This window comes from Zonotrichia leucophrys, chromosome 4 (assembly GCF_028769735.1).
Source record: "Zonotrichia leucophrys gambelii isolate GWCS_2022_RI chromosome 4, RI_Zleu_2.0, whole genome shotgun sequence".
Lineage (NCBI taxonomy): Eukaryota > Metazoa > Chordata > Aves > Passeriformes > Passerellidae > Zonotrichia > Zonotrichia leucophrys.
The window spans coordinates 57,974,670-57,996,698 of record NC_088173.1 but is presented as its reverse complement, the minus strand read 5'-3'; the positions used below and the strand labels follow the sequence as shown (position 1 = coordinate 57,996,698).

The following is a 22,029-nucleotide window of genomic DNA, read 5'->3' as shown; positions in this document are numbered from 1 at the left end:
TTCAGCAGCTGATTATTTATAACTAGTCTTAAATGTTCATGAAGGAGCAAAGTCCCCAAAGGCAGGTTCTGGTCATTGCTGAGCCCAAATAAATCTTCGAGGAATGAAAGGGAAGGCAGGAGGTGGGCAGGGCAGGGACAGGAAGAAAATTGTGCTGCCACCCTTATCTTAAAATCCATTGATCTTTTCTCCAAGAAAAATCTAAAATACAGAGAAATGGAGTTATTTAAATAATCTTTTTATGTCATTGGATTTTTTCTTGTAGTAAGACTAAATAGCAAGTCTAGAATTGTGCACCTTGGGTGAAACACCCAAATCTAAAATAGTTGCTCAGCACACACAGTGTACAAGTTACACGTTGAACTATGTAAGACACTGCAGAGTCTCAGGACTTTGACTGCCGTGTTTTCTGGAGTGCTTTTTAGATGTTAAAGGTAACATCTTGCTGTTCAGAGATGAAATTCAGAGATGCTGAATTGAGAAGTAATAGTGGAATAAGACTGTAGTTGGAGAAAGTTGGCTTGAACATCTTACCTACCAGGGAAGTTGTACTGTGCTTTCTGTTTTCCATGAATATGTTAATTTTGAGCTATTTTAACTTTTTATTGTAGTGATGGCAACACAAGCAAATAAGTTCAAGATTTAAAATGTCAGCCTGCTCTTTTTATTTGCATTGTGTTCTAAATGCAAAGATTAATGAAAGAGTTATTTCGATCAGCTTTTGTGAAGGACTGTATATTATTGCACCCATCTCTCAGTTCTATGCTTTTCCTGAAGACAGCTTGGTTATAATAAAGTGTCATGTGCTTATGGTAGGGAATTATGAAGGTTTTTTAATTGGATTATTTTTTGAAATGTAAATTCTCTAACATAGTGTACTTCTTTGGTATGGAGACTTCTAAAAGCTGTACCATAGTTCCATTCTTAATAATATTTTTAAATGTCATGCAACTCGCTTTAGTTTTTGCTATTAGTAATTCCTGTTAAAATTTCCAAATGAAGTGGCAGTAGCAGGAGGAAGTTCAGATTGCTTTGATGGATCCTCAGAGTTGAAATCTCTAATTCAAACCCTGTTAAGCAGATAATAATTCAAGTATAAATTGTTTGGGTTCACTTTCTGCATCGTTTGTGTTTACAATAGTTATCTTTGAAATGAATGATCTAACTAGTTAAATAGACAATCTTACTCCTTTACTATGAGAGTGATTCTTGGGCTTGAGAGGCAGGAGTAAACTTTATTTTCCACATTACTAGAAGCAGTGAGCAGATCCAAGCTAAGTACTAGCTCAGAACTGAAAGCAGATTCTGCCACTGAAGTTCTGCATTGAAGAAAGCTTCCTACTTTGCTCTGGAGGCCATCTCTGAAGCCAAAGAATCCTTAGGTCTGGCACTTGCAGACCTGATAGCCCTGATATTTTGGGCTTACATGGCAGGAGTTTTGTAGCTGGGGAGGGCTGTAGGGTGGCATCTGGGAGAAGCTTGTGGGGATTCCCTGTGCGAGGCTCAGGCAGCTCTGCCACTGACCCACGCCAGGCTGAAGGGGGGCACAGGAGCTGGGCTCATGGTGCTGCTGGGAAAGCATGGTTAAGAAAGTGCAAAAATGCTGGACAGGCAGAGGGAGGGGTCAGAAACAGCACTGGGAGCAATGAGGTGAGGGAAAGGGAGGTGCTCCGGGCACCAGAGTAGATATTTCCATGGAGCACATGGAAAGGACCATGGTGGAACATGTGTTCCATTGCAGCCTCTGGAGCAAATACTTATTCATGTTGTACCCTGTGGAACACCCGACATTGAAGCATCTGGGTGTTTTCTGAAGGGTCCATGGCCTGTGGAGAAGGAGCTGTAAAGAAGAATTGTACTGATTTTAGCCCTCATTTTCAATCTTGCCTATGCCATCTGGGGATGGGGGAAAACAGAGGGATTGGGAATAAAGTTGAGAGCCTGGGAAGAGGTAGGAGTGGGGAGGTGCTTTAATTTTTATCTTTTTCTCATTATCCAAATCTATTTTAAATTGCAATAAATTAATTTTCCTCAAGTCTGTTTTGCCTGTAATGGTAATTGACAAGTGTTTTCCCTGTTTTTATCTTGATGATCTTCATCTTATTTCTTCCTGCCCCCCACTGAGGATGGGGAGTGGTAGAGGGGCTGATTTGGGGTCTAACTACTGGCCAAGGTGAACCCTTGCACCTCTGGAACTGCAGCATTTGATACTGAGTATGAGTTTCAGCACTGGCATCCAGGTATGTCCAGCTGACCCCTAACTGGTAATGGAGTCCCAGAGCATCCTCTACTTTGCTCTGCAGGTGGAAGTGTGGTAATTTAGCAGGGTGCTTTCATTCCTGTGTATCTTGCTGCTAATGAGGCAGTCATTTCACTGTCAGTCAATTAACAGCAGCTGTCTCCAAAAATACCTGTATCTTGCTCTGTTTTCTAATCCATGTAACTTACTGTCCAGGCCTTGATAATGAGTACTCTGTAAAGTGAAACAAAATCTATTTTCCATGCACTGCATCTAGCAAAAGTGAGGTGTTGCTGTGTGCTTTTGCAATATTGCTTTTTCTCTAAACTAAGCCAATGAAGAAGCAGCATCCTTGCAGAATGAAATGGTGAGTAAGAAACAGTGTTGGAATATCCTGCAGCACCTTGTTTCCTTGTGCAGTCATGGGGCTGAGCTCTTTCAGGAATATTCGTAGCAGCAGCAAAGTTTGATGCAGAGGCTTCTTTCACTTGGTTGATAGTTCTCAAGCTTCTGCGCAAAGTGACTTTAACAGTCAGAAGTAGAAGCAGTACCAATATATAATCTGCAGGTTTAGCTGCACAAGCTTTTTGTTGTTTCTGGATTTTCTGGAACCAAGATATCCAGAAACACACACTGATAATGTGTAAACGTAGCCAAAACATGCAAAAAAACTTTCTTATTTCCCTTGTTTCATTGAGCCATCATAGACTGGAAGACATCAAAAGATAGCTGGCAGTGTATTGAAAGAATTCCAAACTTAACTGAAAATTAACTTCTTTTTCTTAATATCCTGGTTTTACTATATGTATTGGTGAAAATACTATGCATTTTGAAGATACACGTGGTATGTTCCCAAGAAAAATTGTATGAGCTGTAAATATATTCAAGAAACAGTTGAATAGTTTTGCATGAGAAAGTCCCCCTGAGAAGCTGTATTTTTGAGGGGAGTAGGTGTTTTTCTTTGCTGGCTGCTATGGTGACAGCCAAGCTCCTTGTCAGATGTTTGCTTGCTTACTTCTCTCACGATAGCACAGAGGAGAAAATGGGAAGAGAAGAAGGGAGAGCTTATGAGTTAAGGATATGGTTACTGCTTGCTACCAGTTGCCATCATGTGCTAAACAGACTTCAGGAAAAATAATTTGAATATTTCTTAAAATATTTTTTTTTCATTACTAATTCAGGCAGTAGAAACAAAAAGAGTCATTAAAACACTGCCTTTCCTCCCTCTTTTACCAGGCTCAGCTTTGCTCCAGGTCCACTTATGACCACCACCACCATCCCTGTAGTTCAAGGGGATTGGGTGTGGGCTGTCCACAGTCTGTACCTGCTGCTGGACTTACCTCTGATATTTTCTCATTCTTTTTGTTACCATTTTTTGTGTCCATCTGGCACTTTTCCCCCCTTTCTTAAATATAATTCTCCAGAGTTTCTGCCCAAGTGGCTGCTGGACTCAGCTGTGTCCTGCAGCAGGTCTGGCAGCCAGCTATTGGTGTCCAGCACAGGGCAGCCCCTGGCTTGTCCTCACAGATACTGCCAGGACTGGGCCCTGATCGCCCTGGGTATGGCCATATACTTTTCATCTGGCATTCTTTTATGTTACTAAATAGCACTTCAAGTCAAAAAGGGCTACTCAAAGTGGTAGTTAAGAATTAATAAAAGGCTTTGGTGTTCCTATTGACAGTTTCCTGAAAACTCTGTGTTTAGAAGCGCAGAAAATAGCCATCAAAAGGCAAGGCACCATCAGGAAAAGTACTGAAAACAAGAATGTTGTCTTGTTGCTATAAAACCCCTTGTCCTGTGGATGGATAAGGTAAAGGGAGAGTTGGTATTTACTAAATCTCACTGTATTAAAACTAGGTAGGACTCTGAAAATTCTTAGAGGAAGAGACAGGTAATGGGCAGGTTTTGCTCAACTGTTCTTAAAACATCGGAACTGCTGTGACAGGAGGTCATGGGTCACTGGGTTCACAAAGGGCCTAGATTTCACAGCTAACAGAAACAAGGCCAGAAACTAAAGCTAGAGTAGGCAGGGATAAATCCCTGAGATCCCTAAGCCAACAACAGCAGCTGCTAGGGGAGCAAAGAGCTGCAGGTAGTAGCCAGGCTGATGTGCTCTTCCAGAGTAGGAGTGGAGTGCTCCCCTGCCTTGGAGGCTGAGGACTGAGTAGTGTGGGTTATCTGATCTAATAAGACAGTTCCCAATAGCTGCTGAGAGATTTCCTGAAACCCAGAAAAAAATCAGTTGAGAAATCAAATACCAGTTGTGGGAACTCAAGGCTGACCTGGTTTCTGTTGCTTCCCCTTCCCCTCCCTGCTTCCCTGAAATCACTAGTCTGGAGGAGTTTCAAGTGATTATGGTCCTGATTATTTTGAAAATGAACTTTGATCACACTTAGTTTCATCTTGGTATTGGTGCACCTGATGATCTTGTGCTAAGAATCAAAGGCCGGAGGTTGAGCCATTCCTTTGAGGATAAGAATAATTCAATTTGCATAGAAATAGCTGCCTTAGAAGACCATGAGTAGCAAACCTGAAAAGACATCTAATGTATTTTTCTATATTATCCAATGTTTTATACGTTTTTTAATGAAGAATCATTTCTTAGTAGTCATGGCTTCTCCTAAAGAGTGGAAGTAATTTCATAACTTTTATTAAAACCACCTTACAGAGTGGTTTTCTGTTCCTGATACAATTCAGTTCCTGTCCAGAATTCTTGCTGTAATACCTGTTTTGATGGATTTGTAAGAAATAATAGAAAGTTCTGGCTCAGTTTAGAGAAGCCTATCCCTATCTTGCAAGTAACAACCTTCCAAGATTGATAGTCCACCTGTAGGATGCCTCTTTGCAAACGTTTTGTACCTGATGTTCCAAAGTGAACATCTCGACTGTGTGTATGCATTCATTTCATTAGGTGGGATTTCACTGTGTCTTAGAGCTTTACAGCAAATGCTCTCATTTTCCTACCAGTTTGAGGTGGGTTTTTGTGAGTGTTGTTTATTGTTGGCTTTAGTGGGGGTTTTTTAGCGGTTTTTTTTTTTTTGATTGGTTGGTTTGCTTTTTATAGAAGTTCTACTGAAATTACTAAAAAAAAAAAAAATCTGTGGTCCAGTGACTCTATCTGGTATTTTGCATGTATATCAAATTTCTTCTATGATTCTCTTTACTGGGTATCATCTTCCCATAAAGCATTGTCTTCAGGGAGGTGTCACGTATTTAATGAATTTGAATTTGCTGTGTTGGAAGAACCAAATGTCTTGAACCTCAAATTCCATCAGTTCTGTGCATCCTTTAGAGGCTGAAAATATATCTAATTTTTTTATTCAAGAGGCTGAATTTTTGCTACTGTGTTCTATTAGTAATTTTTCAACTGATTGCTAGCCTGGTGTTGTCAAAGCCAGTTCTGAAAGATTGAAAACAAAAATTATTTTCATTATGGAATCTTACAAGAGCCTTTGGATTTTGTTGATTTGTTGGGGCTCTTTCTTTTACTAAAAATCTTGCTAGCTGCTAACTTTGCCTAGGTTTTTATTTTTTGGTGGTTTTATGGGGTTTTTTTTTGGTAGATTGGTGGAGAGAAAATTAACTTTCTGTTGCTTGATATGTTGTCAACTTTGTAGTAGTTTTTTTCCCAGTGATGTCTTCTAAACTTTTCTGTGATGCCTATGAGTGCCAAGTGAAGATGGAGAAAGGGAGAGCGCACAAGCACTTAAGAGAGGGAGATTTACTTTGTGCGACTGACAGAGCAGAGCAGATGAAATCTGTTCCACAGGACTCAGGGACTTTGGGTTCAGCTTGGATATTCCTGGGTAGACCAAAATGTCCATGCAGAATTTGCCTGTAGTGTTCTTAATTGGCTTTTTTTTCTGCAATATCAGTGCATCAGGAAGGCTGCTTAGCATTAGTCCTTTCTCTGACTTTAAGATTTTGAAAGGAACGTATTCAGGTGAAAAGAAGCACCCTTGACAAGGGGCATACTTATATATATTCGTCCCCTATTGCTGAGTTATGATGTTACCTTTTCTCTCTTTGACCTCCTTCAAATAGTACAAAAGAACTGTGGAAGAACAGTCAAAAAGCAGTCCAAAAACAAAAATCTGGATTTGGTTATTATACAGAACTCTATTTCTTTGTTTTATTGGTACAAAGGAGAGCTACCCAAACCATTTTCTTGACTTCTTGTTTCACTGTTGGCATTTGGATGCTTCAACCATTGTATGCATCTGAGACTGTGGGAAAGTATGTAAAATTGATTGATATTTTAGAAATAATAGGTGCTGAAATAATAGAAATAGGTACTGAAATAATAGGTACTGAAACATGGAAATGACACTGCTAATGCAATAAGGGGTACTATAAAGCTGATTATAGAGTTGAATGTTGAGCTACATGTTGAAACTCAAAATTGAATTCGCAGAGCTCAGGCACACAAAACAGCCCAAGTTTGAAACAGAGAACCAAGGAAGAAAGGTATGAAATTAAATATATATTTAGGGGATTTAAATATAATTTAAATGTCATTGATTTTTTTTTAATTAAAAGGAGTATTTTAACTGTTAATGTTTTTAAGTACTGATTTTTTTAAAAGTATGTTTTTCTATTTCAATACTTCATAGGCTTTAACAGCCAAGTATAAATCTTGAATTTTAACATTTACTAGTGACTTGACAGAGCAGACTCCCACCCCACTTTAGGTTTTTCTTTTTTCTAATTTCTAATATTATTGCATATATGTGGAGGTAGCAGGAGGGGTATGTATAGTTAAAGTGTTAGAACTCTGTATTGGGCTCAAGCTCCTTTCCCAGTCACGGGGAAGTTACTGGGTACTGGGAAGTTACCCAGTTACTGGTACCTGCTCATCCAGTAACCTGGTCTGGTGTCATTGCTGACCCTGCTCAGAGCAGGAGGTTGGTCTGGGGGCCTCCTGAGATCCTTATTAGCTTGAATTATCCTGTAAGCCTAGGATTTATGTCAAGTTGAACTTCAGCATCAGAATTGTGTGTTTGTTTGCAGTAAGTAAATATGAATAATAATTGTAATATCAAGTGCATTGTTTTGGTTGCCTTGAAGTAAAATGTGCAATATAGACACGTGCTTTTTAGGAAAGCAGTCATGTTTGGTTAATACAGGTTCTTTTAAATTTTATTATTTCTGAATGGGTTTACTTTTTATTTTTTCTCAAATTTCTAAAGTTTGGTGACAAATCAAATACACAAAATCATTTAGTGATGGCTGATACTGTTAATGGAATAAGGTGTCAGAAATTTTACAGACTAAAGTAGCTGCTTGAAAATTGTGCCATAGGTGAAACTACATTTTCTGACAAAATCTGAGATCTTCCTTAAAGCCACTGTTATCATCACTACTCGTTCTTTGCAGGGGATGGAGTGCTAGATCTCTCTACAAAGAAAAGCGCAAGGTTGGAAGAACCAAAATATGATCCCTTGTGTTCTGAAAACTCAGTGTCTGGGTAAGCAATGTTTAGGACTCTCTTTGGCTTTTGAAAAAGACAATCCAGGTTTCTCTTCTTTGGCCAGGTTTTATGTTCATAACATACCTGTATATACTGGCACACACATGTGGTTCCTATTTTGCTTTCAAAAGAATTTTTGTCACTCATAAGTGTGTGTCTATGTATATATCATATGTTTCATTTGTCTTTTTTCCTTTTTTTTCTGTTTAAAGAAAAGTTATCAGAACAATCACCAAACTTTAGTTCATGTTACTAAAAATTACATGAAAATTGATTACATAACACAGTAGAAGTAAGAGACTAGTAGAAGAAAATGCAAATAATTCTTTTAGAATTTATTTAGGGAATTTCAATTCTGGACAAAAATGACCATGTTAATAATTAGATGCAAAATCTTCTTCAACTAACATGAACAAGTTAAATGACTATTACCTATAATATTCATTAATAGAGAGAGAGAGCAAGCGTGTGAGAGAGAGCTCTTAATCGTCATACTTATATTTGCATCATGGTTCTGACTATGGTGTGTGGTGGCAAATGGTTAAATTTCTTAATTCAGCAAGGAAAAGATTATTGCATCTGCTGAAAGCTACCACAAAAGTAGTGAATTGCTTTGTTTTGTTGGATTTTATGATCTTGGCATCCTCCCATCCACTAGCCATAGCAGGACCCTTTTTGTCACCTGTACGTCTTACAAATAACTTATTACAAATAGGACTACAGTAGCAGCATTTGTTCAATGATGTAAAAGTGCATTTTATTAATTTGCTGATACGAGAAAGTTTGAAAATGGATGGCTTTGTAATAGTGAGCTGTAAATAGTGAGTAGAAGTTTTTTAAATTTTGTCTTATTTTGCGAAAAATGGACTTGATTGTTAACTACAGCACTTTATCTTCTTGTTGTAGAAAGCCTAGTTTTGTGTAAGTCTGGGATGTTTGTGTGTAGTTATGTACTTATTGCTGCAAATTTTCTATAAGGGGGTTGACTCTTTTATTACTTGTTTAGCGGTAACGTCACGTTTCTACTAACAAAAACTCCTTCAGGATTTGGGTATTTAACAGAACGTTAATTGTATAATTAAAATTATAACAGTGTTGCTCTGCAAGCATGTGAACAAGGGGATATAGCAAGCGCATGAGACTATTACCAAATACTGAGCTAGGATATAAAGTTCTTGGAAGGGCTGCTGTAGAAGCCACGGTATGATTTTTGACACACTGTCCTACCAGAACTGTAACATTTTGCTAGGATAATCATTTAACTACCACATCTCAAAGGCTAAAAAGTATCAGAAGCAGTGATGTTACCGAAGCAAGGAGTATAATAAAGGAGTGGACCCTTCCCTTCCATAGCTGTGTGAGAGTCTCTCATACATCAGTTTACCATCGTTTCATTCCATCCATCCAGGAGACTACACAGAAACAGAGAGGACTATGTGGAAAGAAGTGCTGAGTTTGCAGATGGTTTGCTCTCAAAAGCTTTGAAAGACATTCAGTCTGGAGCACTGGACATAAATAAAGCAGGCATACTTTATGGCATACCTCAAAAAACTTTACTTCTCCACTTAGAAGCCTTACCAGCAGGAAAGCCTGCACCTTTTAAAAATAAAACTCGAGATTTCAATGATAGTTATTCATTTAAAGACAGTAAAGAAACTTGTGCAGTCCTACAAAAAGTAGCCTTGTGGGCAAGAGCTCAAGCAGAGCGCACAGAAAAAAGTAAACTCAGTCTACTTGAAACCTCAGAATTAAAATTCCCAACAGCTTCCAGTTACCTCCACCAGTTAACTCTACAGAGAATGGTCACTCAGTTTAAAGAAAAAAGTGAAAATCTACAATATGAAACTTCAAGTCCCACTGTACAATTAAAAATTCCTCAGCTAAGAATAAGTTCTGTGTCCAAACCACAGTCTGATACTGCTGGTCTTCTGGATGTTATGTACCACGTTTCTAAAACCTCCTCAGTCTTAGAAGGATCAGCTCTTCAAAAATTGAAAAATATCCTCCCTAAACAGAACAAAATTGAATGTTCTGGACCTGTAACTCACTCAAGTGTTGACTCCTACTTTCTGCATGGGGACCTCTCTCCTTTGTGTCTTAATGCTAAGAATGGGACAGTAGATGGAACATCAGAAAATACAGAAGATAGTTTGGATCGTAAAGATAATAAGCAACCAAGGAAAAAACGTGGCCGCTATCGGCAGTATGACCATGAAATAATGGAAGAAGCAATTGCAATGGTAATGAGTGGGAAAATGAGTGTTTCCAAAGCACAAGGAATTTATGGGGTACCTCACAGCACTTTAGAATATAAAGTAAAAGAAAGATCTGGAACATTGAAGACTCCACCGAAGAAGAAACTCCGTTTACCAGATACTGGCATATTTAATATGACAGATTCAGGGACTGGCAGCTGCAAAAATAGTAGCAAGCCTGTGTAGAATAATTGTTAGCAAATTGTTTTGTGTGTGTGTATGTATGTCTGTATACACACACTATGTGAGAAATACATATGCTCACTCTGACAGAAGACATGAAATTATACAGTTCAAAAACCACATACATGCCTTTTGAAAAATAGTTATATTCAGGGTTTTCACTGTGGACAGAATTATAGAGTTGCTCACTTAATTCTGATAGTGTGTATTTAATATAATCCATGTATAAATAGGTGAAAAGATTCAGGTTTTATTTAGTAGTCACTAGCATAAAGATGTTTTGGGAAAACAAGTATTTGTCATGTGAAGCATAATTTTTAATTGGTGGAGAACCACTTTACCCATTCAATTATCCATCTTATTATGGAAATACACAACCAAGGGTTAGCAGACTTCTATAGTTCACAGAATACTTGCAATAAATTGTAAGTAACTCAGATTATACACAGCAAGGGATTTAAAAAAAAAAGATAGTTCCTCACAAGGAAGTGAATTTGTGAAGTATTAGTAGGATATAGTACATTCTGTGAAAGAAAAAAGTTCGTTATTTAAATATCCAATACAAGTAAGAAAAACATTTCATTACAAAAATGTGTGTTTAGCAGGCATAAACTGCATTTTTTTATCATTTTAAGAAAATTTTGTTGTTGGTTTAGAAAGAAATTGGTGTTTACAAAGTGTACAATTATGAAATCTGAGAAATTACTGTAGTTATAGAATTATTAAATATGAAATAAGATGGAATACTAAGAGCATAAAATAATTTAAACTTTAACATAATTTATCTTTTTAGTTTGACAATTAAGGTAACTTGTAAGGTTTAAAAAGAAGGTTGGAATGCAACTTAGAGCATGTTCATACTGTGCACAGAATGAGCTTGAGAATGGTTTCGATTTGTTTGTTTTTTTGTTTAAACGTGCTGGTTAGTTGATGTTATGACTACTTAAAATTTATTTAAGGATTGTGTCACACTCCTATTGAAAAACCTCACTGTAACTGTAATGTATTTGCTGCTGTGACATTTCAAAACATTTTCAGTTTATCAAAATGAATACCAAGTTACATTATCATCTTGCTAATAACCAAATTTGCAGTTCAGGGTCTTGATAGAAATACAAATATGAAACAGTGAAGCTGTTTTGAACTTTCAATAATATAAATTCTTTATAAATTTGGTAGTTAGAAGTTAGTTCATTTTAAATACATAACTTTTAATAGAATTTAAGGGAGACCAATTACCTTCATATTGCAGTTTTTACATGAATTTCAAAGTATTCACATTGGACTTTTTATCACACTTAATTTTTTTATGTAATATGAAAATTATATGTCTGCATATGAATGGGGGCTTGCTTCATATATTCACTACTGAACATCAATGCCCTTTTCCTCTCAACATGTAATTTTTTCTCTATGTATCTAATTTGGCATAAAAAAAAGACTCCAACTTTTATACACATGGTGTACATGCACATGCTTTTTCCCCCACTTAAATTTCCATGTGTATGGGTTAATTGTAGAAATTAAATGGGACATTAGATACATATGGGCCACATCAGGTAATTTCATTTCTATATAGACTTGCCATTAAATTCAGTGGAGAGCATACTGCAATGCTGGTGGCAAAATCCAGCCCACATCTATTAACACTACTAAAAAATGGCAACATCCACTTTAGAACAGAATAATCCTCTGAAACTGCACAACCACTATCTCAGTTCCTTGGTCTCTCAGATCTGTACTGAATCTTCTTCAGTCATTAAGGTTTACTTGCATATTACAGAATGAATCTCTCAGGCACATGATGATTCTTGGGGTGTCCTGTGCAGGGTCAGGAGTTGGACTCAGTGATCCTGGTGGGTCCCTTCCAACTCAGCTTAATCTGTGATTCTATGATTTTTAGCAGAACTGTACCTGGTAAGGAGTTCGCAGAACAGCAGATGTCAGGGTCATCTTTCATTTTAAAAGAATTAAGCCATATTTTGTGAGGGCCAGAAGGATTAATTTGTGAATAAATCCCCAGTGAAAATGCAGCTGAAAAAACTGCATTAAAAGTTTCAACATGTCTTTATACAGTTTTACTTGCAAAAATCTGGGGCTTCAATACATTGCCTAATATTTGTACCATACTGATGTTTTCTACTCCTCAGACATTGTTAGAAATTTGAGTCAGAACTTTATATTGAAGGCAAGTGACAGTACTCTTTTTATATCATTTAAAAGATGACCTGACCAAAAATTTAACAGGATTCATAAAATCAGGGATCATTTTACTATTGACTTAACAGTACTCAGTAGTTTTGTATGTAATATTATAATTAATTTTCAACGTTTTAGTACTTGTATTTATTTTTTGGTCAGAAATAGTAATTAAAATATTTTTTGATAGTTTATAGATGATACTCAACCTGTAAGTGTTTAAAGAACAGAATTATTTGTTTCTAATTATTAGGCTAACATTTTAATTACACAACTAAGGAAAGGCAGGGAAATGTGTAAATTCTCCTCCCCCAACCCCTATGTATTTCATTAATGTCATTTAAATTATACATTTTGAACTGTTTTATAAATTCAGTTACCAGTCACTACTTAGTAATTGACAATTTCTGAAAATTCCTGTTTCAGCAGAATTTTAAATGAAGGCGAAAGCAAGCCCTACATGCTTTCTACTTATTTGAATGTTTCTCAAGTATTTTATATTAAAAAACAGTGCCTCTGTTTTTAGAACTACTGCTCAGTAAAGTTGTTTAAACCATTTCTGGTAGCTAATGACAATTTTATATTAAATTGTATATTAACTTTAGTGAGACTGATTTTTTTAGTTGTTTACAGTACAAATACTTGTATTTGTTTTTTAATTGCAGTATTTCCATTGTCGCAGTAATTTAGTAAAACTCTGTGGCTGCCTTGATTTTTGACAGATTTTTGTTAACAACTGATTTTTAGGCAATTAGTTATATTTATGCATAAATCAATTGCACTATAATTCATGAATTATTTATTACAATATTTTCTAATGAATTCCATGTATTTGTCTTGTGTTGTAAATGTACTGTAATTCTGTTTCTTCTTTGTGTTGTTATATTCCTAAATCTGATTGTATGAATTTAATTGTTTAGTTAACGTGTTTCTACGTTGTAATTTGTAGTAAAGCACTTCAATGCTTTTGCACATAAATTTACAACACTGATGTGTGATTGATTTGCTCATTCAGTAAAAAAAAGAAAGAAACAAAAACCTGTACACTGACTTATTTGACTTATTCTTGAGGCACAAGTTGATTAGCAGTGGCATAAGACCAAGAACTGTACAAATTAAGCTCATAATGACTAATTTGCTATGAGAATTTTATCAGAAAGTAGCTTTAAGGAAGGATGTCTTCTTTTCTCTGAATTGATTAATTACTTGTTCTAACACCCCCCTTAGCTAGCAGCTAAAAATTACAAATAGTATATGGCTTTTTTGAGATACTTATTTGCTTAATAAAGTCAGAAAACAAACATTTCTGTAAGACAGATTTGTATTTCTATAGTAGTTCCATTCTGTTTGTATGAGTACTTGAAACTATGTTCTGTTCCAGTTTTGTTGCTGTTGCTGGTCTGTACAGATCTTGCTAGAGTGCTCTATCTTCTCTCTGGCCGAGACAGCAAGGGAAGGTTCTCTTTTGGGAGTCCTCTCATAGAGCTTTTCCCTGATAGTTTTTAGATGTGGAGGAGGCCAAGTTTTACTTCTTTATATGTAACTTAATACACTGAAAGTCTGGGAATGAGCCTTATCACATTGTTGCCTTTGTGCCATTTTTGGACTCTAGTCAATCCCCACTCCATGTTGTTAAGTGCCCCTATCTGCCGGAAGGGAAGCATCATTCCATGCTTAACCTTGGTCCTGAGCGATGCAGAAGGTGCCAGGGTAGCAGCATATTGATCCTCTCACCTCTCAGCCCCTCAGTTTCCTGCCCACTCTCTCCTGCCATCTTTCTGTGTGTGGTTTGGAGGAAGTGTGCAGTTTGTCAAAGTGATAGGTCTTCCTTCTATGAAATTATTGCTTAAGCCTTTTATCCTGAGGATAGGCTAAACTATAGTGTGACAACACAAATTTAAAGAGATACAGGAAGGTATTACAGGAAACCAAAGTATAATTATAATAGTTGTATGGAAAAGCTACTAAAAATTAGTATGTTTAAATATATTGACATCTCTACAGGGAGACGCTTCAAGGAAAATGTGCTGCTTTAATGCCTGAATTTGGTTGTGTAGTAAGCTCTGCTCCCAAGTGGTGGCTGAGTAAGGGTGCCATGTGTCTGTAGGAACTCAGAAGATTGATCACAATAGAATAGATGAAAGTTGTCTGTCAGCTTTAGAAACTAACTCATGTTAAGGGAAAGCAGGTTATAGATGTCACACAAGGGTGGGTAATCAGGAAAGAAATTGTTTTAGAAGAATGCCTGTGATAATCAGAATATTGCTTTATACAAAAATTGATCTCCACATAGCAAATTCAAAAGTTTTGAGGCCTGTGGATGATTTGGTCGCTCCCTCTGAGAAGGTTGTAAGGCTCCAGAAGTTTCTTCCACCAGTGAACAGACTTTAATTAGCAGTTATGGATACAGGTCCTCTATAGTTCAAGCTCTCCAGTGAAGCTATAGACACACCTTGCAAGTCTGGACAGATAGGTGCTAGTTTAAAAAATCAGTCTAAAAAGAGATTCTGCTATAGCTATCTTTTTAGCAAATTAGCGCTTAACAAATTTACTCTGGTTTACAAACAGAATATGGAAGATGGAGGCCTAGTGGCATGTTGAATTTTTTTTTTAGTCTGGCCTTTCAAAACATTTATTAAAATCATGGTGGTGGGGAGGGCAATTACCTTTTATCCTTAATTGTACTATTAGAATGAGCTTTCTTCTTACAAGTGTAGTGATTTTGATACCTTGTGACTCCTGAATTTGTTGGAGTAACAGACTTTTCTCAGTGTAGTGGCATTTCAAAAAGAGTCAAATCCTGACACTGACATTCCCTTGAATAATGTGGGTTTTATTTTAGATTGCAAGTGCAAAGAGGTTTTGGTTTTTTTCTTAAGACTTAATCATTTCAGATTAAATATTATCTCAACTTCAACTAATACCATCACGATTATCTTACACCTTTATGAATTAGTATCATCTAGATGCCTGATTTTGAATGTATACCATTTCATACGGAATATTACAGGAGAAGGAAAAAAACATGAAGAATTATTATGCACAGTTGGCTGGTTTTAAGCTCTAAGCTTTAAAATATGTCTAGGACAATAAAAATACAAGTTTGCATCCAGTAAGAAACTCAAAGCTAGAAGTTATTATTGATGCTTATAATTTTGGGTATGACTCAATTAATGAATAGGTAACTATTTAAATATAGCACATTAAATTTTAAATATGTTTGTTCATTGATCAGTACAGTTGTAAAAAAATCAGCATGAAAATTTTTTGAAGTACAGGCTTAAATACAAAAAAATTACAGGGGATAATAACAGGGAAAAAAGTTAGTGTCATGTTCAGAGTTTGGTGATATGTTTAAACTATACATACTTTTCTAAAACAGAATTCTTCCAACATTTTCTGCTCATGCAATTGGTTTTAGTAAAACATTTGAATTAGGTGTTAACTATCTCTTGATAGTTGCTATCCAGCATAAGGATTTTGTATTTAATTGAAGAAATACCTGTATTAATTTCTACCATGGAAAATTTTCAGCTTTTCAGTATAAATGATTGATTAGGTAAGTAGTGACATTAGTTTTAATAATTTATAAGAAACTGATTAAATAGTTAAAGTAGTATTTCTAAGTTGTTTTTTTTTTAGTTAATACATTTGAGAACAACTGCTCAACAATCCTTCAGTATAGGCCTACCCTGTTTTAAGGATATTTAAAGAATATTAGCTTTTATCTTGGAAATTAGTTATTTAAGTGGTGATTATCTCTTTTTCTGTTTAAGGAATCTCTGTGTGTGCACACACGTGTGTGTTTAATATATTGCAATGAAGAGCTTGTGATGCACCATTGCAATTTTTTTTTTAAACTGAAAGGGAATATTTTACCTGCAAAGAGCACTAGGCTATTTTTTCCATTTTCTGTTAGCTTGATAAGTGTTCCTTAAATATAGAAATACCTTAAAGTGTATCCTGAAGAGCACTCAGTACGCTTGAGTATTTAAATATCAAAGAGTGGGATTCAGGATGGATCCATTCTTTCCTCTGCCACAACCTTGAACCTCACTCATTTACCTTCTCTGCGCCCCAGTTAGTGAAATGAGAGTAATACCAAGCTTGCCAGGTTCTTGGTGAGATTTTCTTTCATTAATAGTTAAAATAGTTGTAAATACCAGAAAGTTAACATTGTTGTAATTGTAGTTAGGTTCAAGAAGCTGTATTGCAAATTATTCTTTTTGCCTTTATTTTTTTCATTATTATTTTTCTTAATGGTAGTTTAGTGCTGTCACTGATAAGATGCACATCATTGCTAGTGATTTGCAAGTATGATTGAATACTGCAAATAGACCAGAACTGTTTTTTAAACGTCAGGTTTGTAGGGTTAAGTTTAACCATTATAACAAACATTAGATGTGGTGTTTTACTGTAATTTATATTTTGTTTTGATTTGTTTTCATTTTCAGTTCAAGCTCAACAGCTGATGCAAATTCAGAGGAAACAGCTAATTTGGAAAAAGGAAAATCAACATTAAACAAAGTTTTGGAGTCTTTTTGTTCATATCACTGGCAACAGACTTTGGCTATGTTAAAATTCCTATTACAGGATGAAAATGGTCCTATAGCTTGCAGTTGCAAGCAAACACATTTGGTCCACTCTGAAACTCCCAGTTCCCTTACTGAAGAGGATGTTCACGTTCCATTTTGCAGTTGCAATGGACACATGCTGACAAAAAGGTGCTGTTTACAAAATCAAAGGCCTAACACTTGTTTACCACCTCTGTCTGTCTGTATTAAAGATTTCCATTCTTTGTCATGCCAAGCTGTAGCAATTGGATGTATTAAGACAATGGTGAACAAAGCATGTAGTTCTCCTAAGTATTGTGCTGACCAGTTGCAAAATTATAACAGGCATTCTGTGAAAGCAGCAGCATGTACATATTCAGCTAAGGACTGTGACCTCTTAAGCAGCATTAAAAATTCAAACAGATCCCGCAGTCCATCGCCACCTCCACTATCACCTGTACACAGTAAAGAATTTGAATTGTCAGAAGGAATGGTTATGGACTTTCCAACTTTAGACAACAACAAGCTTGAAATATCCATCAACCAGCCTCCATCCCTCTTGCCAGCTGAAGGAAGCAAGGGAGAGTTTGAGTATGAGGGTAAAACGTGCAAAGGAAAGGAGATTGATTATTCAGATGGAGCACTGGGATCAGCAGACCAAGAAAGCAATGATGGTTGTATGAACTCTGAGAAAGGTGAACATTCTGCCATTTTTCAAGATTTAATGGACCGCATTAATGAGAAGTTGAAATCAATAGACACTACAGATCTAGCCACAAATCTTGTAAAACTTTCTAGCAGTGACAGGGCGCCAGAAAATGATGTCAAATTAGGAGACTTCATAACTTCTCTTTTGCATAATGCTAAGGCAAGCGATTACAGCTTTATGGAATTACTTCGCCAACATGATAAACAAGTGGAAAATAAAATTATTCAGACAAGATTTCGCAAGCGTCAGGAAACTTTATTTGCAACGTATAATTCTCCTGACTCACCAGTCATTCGACGACAGACCTTGCAAATCAAGAGGGAGCTTGCAAGCCTTGATGAAACTCTTGTACGAAAAAAGTCAATTTCTGAGAGAAATGCAAAAAAATCTACAAAAAAAATTGAAAAAATGCATCCAAATAAAAGACATACTTTTACTGTAATAGAAGATGAGACTTTGCAACACCTTGGAAGTAACCCATGTGTGAACTGCCAAACCAAACCAATGTGCTTTCCAGTACACCAAACGGAGTCTTTCAATCTACCTCTTACTAATTTTCAGACCAGCTCCAGCTTTTTAGTTCTTTCAGAAAACAGTGCTATTGCAGCCAGCCAGGCAAAACTCCCAAATGCACAAGGAGATTGTGCAACCTTAAAAGAGACTGGTCCGATTCCTCTGAAGGATGAGAGTAATGAAATCTTGGGTAGAACTAAACGTAACATTGTGCCTCCTGGGTGGTACTCTGTCTATGTAACAAACAATATCATGTTTAGAAAGTCATCCAGTACAAAAAAGTCGTTGAAAAGTTTGGAAAAAATGAGAATAAATAAAAATCTTCATGCTGAAAGATGCAGTGACATAAATATAAGCAAAATTGTGAGAGACACAAATCTGCAAGTTGTTGTGGAGCGTTTAGAAGATACAATAAGCTTATCCAGAAAGACTAGCAACTCATTGTTGGATAGTTACAAAATAAGCCAGAAATTAAAAGATAATGCTTATGAACAGGTTATGAACCCAGCTACTAGAAGGGGCTTACCTTTCGTTCTGAGCGAAATGGGATGCACAGGACAAACCTTCCTTCCACATTCACATGTGCCAAGCAGCAGTAAAATCAAAGCAATTTGTGTTGCATCAAACACACAAGAAACTGTTATAGATGAAGAAATTAATGACAGCCTTTTGAAATCTCTGACCTTTAATTCAAGCAGTTCAGCTTCCAGTAATGGGGACTTGCATGTCACTTCTGAAGCTGGGGAGATCCCATCTCCCTTAAACTACTCTAGTCCTATTAAGCTTATGTTTGTCTCAGAAGTTAACAGTCATGAAGGAGTCAAATACACTTTAACATCTGCAGCTGCATCCTCTAAGGGAAGCACAGATCTTTGTTTGTTTCAGGGGCACACCAATGCTTTGTTAGATAAACAGGCCACAGGTGACCTTTCCCATGCAGTCTGTGTCAAGGGTTGTGATTGCAGTGAAAATGATACTAAGGAGAGGTCAAGCTGCATTTTTGCAGAAGCTGCTACAAGCTCTTGTCCAGTTGGTCAAATCAACATAAATGACTCAAAAAAAAATGATGAAGTTGTGGAGAAATCAAGCAGTAGCAGTGAATTAGTTTTCAAAAGAAAACCTGGTAGACCAAAGAAAATAGGTCCTCAGGTAGTTAAGCAGGTTAAGAGACCCATTGGACGGCCTCCTAAACCAAAAGTAGACATGAGTGGAAGCACAAAACCTAGACCTGAACTTAGCTGTGGTGGTAAAAGCATCAAGTCTGATGCAGCAGCAATGGAAGAAGTTAACAGCAACAAAAATATTACTGTAACAGTTGTTTTTGGAAGGTCAAGAAGAACTAAGAGACACGTTTCTGAAGGTAATCTAAATCTCATCAGCATTCTACCCACACAACATTTTGATTCTAATTTTGCTAATGATCCCAGCAAAGCAAGGCACAATGCAGAAACTGGAAATGCTTTGACTGAAACAGTAAAAGCCTTCCAGAATCCTTCTGCTGAAAAGGAGGTCTCTGGTTATGACTATGTCAGGCCTATCAAGGGCAATCTGGCATCAGCACATCCTTGCAGCAATGTTATACGGCAGATTAAGAAACCATTAACCACTGTTCGAAAACCTGGCAGGCCAGCAAAAGTAAAAATTTCCGGCATATCAGTGACTGTCAGCAGACTTTCACCTCAGGAAAGAAAAGTGAGCATCAGCAATGGTTTGCCTCCTTTACAACAGCAGAATGTGTTAGAAAAAAACATACCACAGGAAAGAAAAAATCAACTGTGCAATAATATGGGTCAAGTAAAGAACATGCAGAAAGATTCTAGAGAGGATGGGTCACACAGTGTTGCTACAACAGTGTCAAGAAAACGTGAAATTCCATCAAGACACTCTGCTAGAGACAGAAAACCTTCACTGCATTTTTTGCATTCATTAGCATCTTCTAGTCCATTTACTTGTAGAAGTGCCTTACTGCATAAATCTTACAAACTCCATTTGAAAAAAGCTAAAGAGCGAAAGGAAAAATGTACACAATCCAATCAGTGCACAGCATCCAGAGATACCTCAGAACAGAGAAATCCAGGAAATGCTAAAAAGGATCTTAAGGATGGTGGATTCGGGCCCATTAATGAGGTATCATCAGATCCCATTTTTTCATCAAATCCCTCTCTCAGATGGTGGCCTACTTCCACTTCAAGTGACACCTTGTTGGAAGAACTAAACAATAGATTTGAACAGATGACTAATACCTGGTTGAGAGTGGGGGGAAGTGAGTTTGACAAATGTGTACGTGAGAAAAGGGAACCCATTGAACAAGACTGTAATACTGAAATGTCAGATCCTTTAGACTCCTGCCTTGTAGGACTTGAAACATCACCTATAAAAATGCTGTTCCAGAAAAAGTGTAATATGAATGAACTCTGCACCTGGTTTATGCAAACTACAGAAACACAGTCTCTCTCTCTTGTGAGAAAGGCAAATGCTCGCAGTCCCTTAGAGGTAGTTAGTACTAAAGAGATAAAGATGGAAACGAAACAATCTGATCCTAGCACTTGCCCTTTCAGAAAGCACTTTAAAAAGTTTGCACTATCCTCCCCTTCAAAACCAGCAGGGAAATTGCAAATGTTACATAACATGGTGAGGTCTCCAGTCTTAAACATGAAAAGTAATTTCACTTTAGCCAGATTAAAAAGAAATGAATTTAAGAAGTTGCAGCGTGAGAGGTGGGGACAAACAAAAAAGCTCTATAATCAGGCTCCTGGAGGCTGGAAATCAAAAAAGAAAAATCTGCAGTTATTTTGCCAAAGCCAATTGTTTAAGAGTACAAGTGGGGAAACCAATGATGAAACACCCAAGCTGCAGGAGAAAAATACAGTAGAAATCCAGCCCACTCAGACTTTGGTAGAGTCTCAGAATAGCCTCTTGCCAACTGAAAATGAAACCAGAGATGCATTTGTTGAACAGATGATGGGATCGTCTGACTTTAACCCACATCCTGGTTTAGCAAATATACTTAAGTCACATTCAGAGGCAAATGGAACAATTCATTGCCAACAAAATGTTAGAAAAGAACAAAGCCAAGATAAACTGTTTCAAAATACTTGGAAAGCCAAAACCTTTAAAGACTGTAGGATATTTCTGAGAAAAATCAACCATATTGAGCAGCACAATTCATTTAATTTAAATAATGTCATTTATTCTCCTGAAGCTGTCGACAGTAAAAGCACTCAGGCCTTTATGGAAGAAAAAAGACATCCTCTTTTAAGGTCCCATTCTACTAAACAAAATACATTAAAGAAACAAGAAAATGAAGTGGAAACATCTAAAGGATCTAATCCTTCTAAAGTGATTGAAAAGCTGGATGGCCAGTTTCACAGCAGAAAATTAAGTAGTGGTGTAAACCAGGACGATAATCCTGCTGGTAGTTCTGAAGGTCTTACTAGAATAAACAAAAGGAAAAGTCCACAATGGGAGACCACTGATACAAATTTAAGAAAAAGGCATAAGAGACAATCATGCAGTAGTGGACAAATGGCACCTTATTACCCAAAGTACCAAGTAGGTAAGTTCTTGTTCCCCACTTCATCTTAAAATTGAAATCCTAAAGAATTGGACAAGTCAAACAACTAAGCACTTTTTTGTTTATTGCATGTTACTCATTTTAATTTCAGACAAGTCATGAAATCAAACATTGCATAACATCAGAATAATTCAGAAAGTGCAATTTTAAAATGTTTATAATGTTTTGCACCATTCTTTCAGCTCTGATAAGCTAACCAATATAGTTTAGACAGACAAGAAGTTTGGCATTCTGTAGTCAGTCACAACTGGCTATTGACTCAAAAGGAACAGAATTTCATTCCATTGTGTAGTTTCTCATAGTGTGAGGAGGAGTAAGCTATAAAATAAAGCAT

The 22,029-nt window shown here is 36.7% G+C and overlaps 1 protein-coding gene across 7 annotated transcripts in view; it reads left to right on the top strand.

The window, feature by feature from the left end:
• The window catches only part of LCORL (ligand dependent nuclear receptor corepressor like), an 80,014-nt gene that overhangs the window by 41,327 nt on the left and 16,658 nt on the right, over window positions 1–22,029 (top strand). For 3 of the 7 annotated variants that reach the window (XM_064711848.1, XM_064711850.1, XM_064711849.1), the window contains exons 6-7: window positions 7,616–7,706; window positions 16,801–21,677. In XM_064711848.1, the coding sequence (XP_064567918.1) occupies window positions 7,616–7,706; window positions 16,801–21,677 (4,968 nt within the window). Of the gene's footprint in view, window positions 1–7,615; window positions 7,707–9,117; window positions 13,385–16,800; window positions 21,678–22,029 lie in introns of those variants that run through there. The other 4 variants (XM_064711854.1, XM_064711852.1, XM_064711851.1 and 1 more) reach the window with 3 other exon arrangements.